The sequence below is a fragment of the Parasteatoda tepidariorum genome, chromosome 4 (assembly GCF_043381705.1).
Source record: "Parasteatoda tepidariorum isolate YZ-2023 chromosome 4, CAS_Ptep_4.0, whole genome shotgun sequence".
In the NCBI taxonomy this organism is placed as follows: Eukaryota; Metazoa; Arthropoda; class Arachnida; order Araneae; family Theridiidae; genus Parasteatoda; species Parasteatoda tepidariorum.
The window spans coordinates 23,758,798-23,763,249 of NC_092207.1; the positions used below are offsets into that span (position 1 = coordinate 23,758,798).

General features: G+C 27.5%; 1 protein-coding gene across 1 annotated transcript in view; it reads left to right on the forward strand.

Moving 5' to 3' along the window:
* Positions 1 to 1,191: 1,191 nt before the first annotated feature.
* Positions 1,192 to 4,452, forward strand: part of LOC107454002 (uncharacterized) — a 17,985-nt gene continuing 14,724 nt past the window's right edge. Inside the window, exon 1 of the mRNA XM_016071043.4 lies at positions 1,192 to 1,388. Coding sequence (XP_015926529.1) covers positions 1,313 to 1,388 — 76 coding nt within the window. The 5' untranslated portion in view covers positions 1,192 to 1,312. The remainder of the gene's footprint in view (positions 1,389 to 4,452) is intronic.

The following is a 4,452-nucleotide window of genomic DNA, read 5'->3' on the forward strand; positions in this document are numbered from 1 at the left end:
AAAATATATATATATATATATATATATATATATATACAAGATGAACAGCTGATACCTAAAAAGTTAAATTCCTACACAACAAAAAAAGCAGTTTTAATGCCATATGTTTCTTTAAATCAGTGATCTACAACTCTCGGACCGCTGACTACTAATGATCCGTGGCTCAAATGTTACCGGGCAATCCAAGGAACATTAAATTATTTGCCATTTTATTTACCGCTTTTTATATCTCTCGAGTTTGGATGACTTTCCATGAATGAGAGATTAAACGGGAGCCTAAGAGGTGTCCAACAGAAGAAAAAAAGTATGATCAAAACGCCTATAATACGGTAAAACTTAGCGTGCTTTTTTGGCGCTATGGAAAGACCAAAAAGCTCTGTAGTTTTTATGGAACTCTTCGGTAATGATTTTGGTAAAATTAACTTAAAAATAACTTTTTATAATGTGTTTTAAATTTTAATAAATTTGTTAAAATGGTGTCATTTTTTCATGATAACTTAGAATAAGGCATGAAAACCATTTATTTGGCTGAATTTACTTTTCATTTTTGTATTTTTTTCTAAATTTTTGCTAACACGAACTAAAGAACTATAATTTTGAAAACGAGAATATCCGGTAAACAGATAACCATATGGATAGAAAAATTACCGAATGAACGGTTTAAATACCGTATATTTTAGTTTTATTAACCAGAATTATGTTGTTTTTTTTCTACCACAAAATTTTATTATCATACAGTTCGGTAATTTAACCTTAAGCCATACCAATACAGCTCATGAATTCCATTTTATTTTGTAGTCATGTTTGAATACAATTAAATTTAAATCATGAAATCGAAATAATTCGTCTATAAACGTCTCCTCCTTCCTTCCACTGGTCGCTGTAAAATTATCAAACGCTGACCGATCCCCAGCGATAAGATGATTAGGCAGCTCTGCATTAAATTGAATAAAAAGATCACTAAAGATTTCACTAATATAAGTTTTCTTTGGACACTAAATTTAAAAATATTCCGTTTGACTAAAACTAATTGTTAACACAAGTGTTTTTTTTACTTATTCTCTTGTACAGATGTGTATATCGGAATTACCGATTAGCGAGTGTCTTAAAGGAAACAGGAAAAACAGCTTTCATTCCGAAAGGTAAGTCGTGCCATTATGAAATATAAGTTTTTGTTTGGGGGTTGGGGCAAGAAATGCTCACACAAAAAAAGGTAATGATGACGATACAAACTCGTTTTATATTTCTCACAGTTAGATACAAGCTTCAGCTTCTTCTACTTTTACAATAAATTCATAAGTTGAATGACAAAATGTCAAAAAAGGCATATTTCTTGTGTAGTTTTATTATTTGTTTTGTTGGATTTATAGCGTCTTTAACTGTCGAATGTAAGTATGTAATTATAATTTATGCAAATAGTCATTAATTCAGCTAATTTGGGAGATGCATTTGAAAACACAATTATCATTTTTATTCATAGAATGGTCGGAAAATTATGAAAACAAAGCTATTATGGTAATTGAATAAGGTTAATATTAAATCTGCCTTAATTTGATCTATTTAATATTTCTCATACAGATAGAAACAAGCTTAATTTTCTTTTGCATTTGCAATAAAAATATGAGTGAAGTGGCAAAAATGACAAACAAGAAACATATTTGTTGTGTTGTTTTATTATTTGTTTTGCTGGATTTATTGCGACGTTGACTATCGAAGATGAGTACTTAATTATAATTTATTAATTATAATTTATTATTTATATGCAAACAGTCATTAGTTCTGCTAATTTGTTTGACGTTTAATGAACTTGAAAACACAATTGTTATTTTTATTTCTTAAATGGATGGAAAGTTAATAAAATAATTTGGTAATTTTAGAATAATAAAAATACATAGCATAAAAATTAAATCCCCATTATTTCGATAAATTTCACATTTTAATTCAATTTAAATTGATACATGAGGAATATCAGTTGATAATTACTTAAAGTTAATTTATTAAAAGTAATTTGTCTGTTGATGAATATAAGATATTATTTAACCCCTTGAAGATTAAAAAATTATATATCATCACACCTCGGAGTTACTTATATATTTTAATTCACACTTAAAATTCAGTTCATTTAATTAAAAATTTGATCTTATATTTCAGACGATATAAGATCAAATTAGTATGATCTCAATGGTATATCATTTTTATTAAATGCCTAATGAATGTATTAATTAAATTTTCCTCTTTCCATGCTTATAGTGTGAAAATTTCATGAAATAGAGATAATATTTAATAAAATTGGAAAGACATTTTAAATCGTGTGATTCATTTTCAAATATAGTACTTGTGTCTTTTCACAAATGAAGAGTTTTCTTCTGAGAATTAAGTTGTTTTTATTCCCAAAAAAATGCTTAATATTTTTAAGTGCGTGATTCTATATTGATAATCAATTTATAAAAAAAAAATAAAAACGATTACATTAAACTATTTTAAACTCATTATTGAACTCTTTCTTTTTCTAATTGATTTTATCTACGAAATAAATATATTAGGCCATGAAAGATGAAATTCGTGGGGTGGATATGTCAACTTATTTTATATTGTCTTAATAATTTGCTGCTTTTCTTCTTTTGTTGAAAATCTACATATCTCATTTGCTTAAAAAATCATCGTAAGCCGAAAAGTATTTAAAATATTTCTTCTTAAATTTACAAATAAAAATGGATACTTAAATAAAAATGGATACTCAAATATCACGAAATTTCTTCGTTTTTAACGAAACCGTTTTCTGGTATATGATCCGAGCAAATATTTTATCAAAGTGACGACATAACTTTCCTTTTCACTTCTTCGAGGAAACGAATTTCATCAAAATTAAAGACATATTTCGTCATTCTATTTTTTCTAAAATAAATAAATGAAAAACCCTCGCCGTGCCTCAAGTAACTAACTTTTCTAATAATCACTTTAATTTGGGTAACTTACAGGTGTCACAACACAACAATGACAGATATAACGTAAAGATAAATTACACCAATGCCCGAAAGGGGATTCGAACCCCGGATCTTCCTGCTGAGAAGCCAACCCCTTGACCACCTTGCAGACTGGTCAGCTTCTTTAGTAACTTTAATTTCGATTGTTTAGTCTATATTATGCGTCTAGCTAACAATCTCCCACAATGCATTACAATTATGATTCGAATTGAGGAAAGATTTTCTTCATATAATTGAGAGTTCGCGTTTCGTCACAAATAACGTGATTTCGTGACGAAATAATTATCAAAATTAACGAAATACTGCTCAAGAATTACTGAATTGTCAAAAGTGGGAGTTTTATTACTGAAAGTGCGTATATTGTAATTCTTTTATTACATTAGAATTCTAGAGCAGAGTGATTAATCAATTGGACATCGTTTTCTCTTTATATCAGACTAGAGCTGAACGTGGAGAGTTGCAGACGAACATTTTCAGTTGAAAAGCAACCGAGTTTACAGAAGAACTTGTGGAACCTTTTTATAATATCTATAGAAATTTTGAAACTGTTTAGCTATATAAGAACAAGTTTATCACTCCACTGCTAAAAAAGTAAATAACTAAATTAAAATAAGTTTCCATTATTACTTTTTAAATAATTAAAATTCGGAAATGTTGGGATAAAAAAGAAAGCGATATCGCTTATATGACAAACCAGAACAGAGAATAATCTTATTGTTAGAATAAATGACAGGTTTATTTTAAAAATTAAGCACGAATGAAAGTTGGTACAATGAAATAGTAAACATTGTTTTTTTTTTATGGAAGCGCAAGTCTCTCTAATGGCAAGTGATTCGGAAAATAACCTGAGGTAAAAATATTTATTCAATTTGAAACTACTAGAGCAAACTATAAAAAGATGTATGCGCATAATTATACAAATCTTTTTGAATGAAGACGGTCTTACGCAAAAACAATTTTATTATCTACTCAGTACTTTTTATCCATAAATTAAATAATCCTTGAAAACTTTTTGAAGCATGATAAATTACGTTGTATAAAATGAAAAAAAGCTATAATTTTATAATCAATCATTTGAATGGTTCTCATTTTGCAAGCATTTTTGTTAATAACACCTTTAATATTTTTAAAAAAATACATAATAACTAAATACAAAGGGAAAAAAAGACACGAGGAAAATGAAGAAAAACAATAAGTTTTATTTACTGCGTATAAGCTGCAGGTAAATTGAGCTCTTAAAATAAGTTCAAAATTAGTTCAAAACATGAAATAAGTTCAAAACATGGAAAAAATTACAGAACAATGAGAAAAAAAGGGGGGGAAGAAAAATAATAATAAAAATAAAAATAACAAGAAACCGGAGAAAAAAAATCCGAAAAGAAGGAATTTTTTTTATTATAAAAAAACTTGAAAATAAGAGATATAAACTTTTCATCAGCTCACACGATTATATCTGATTGAATAAGGT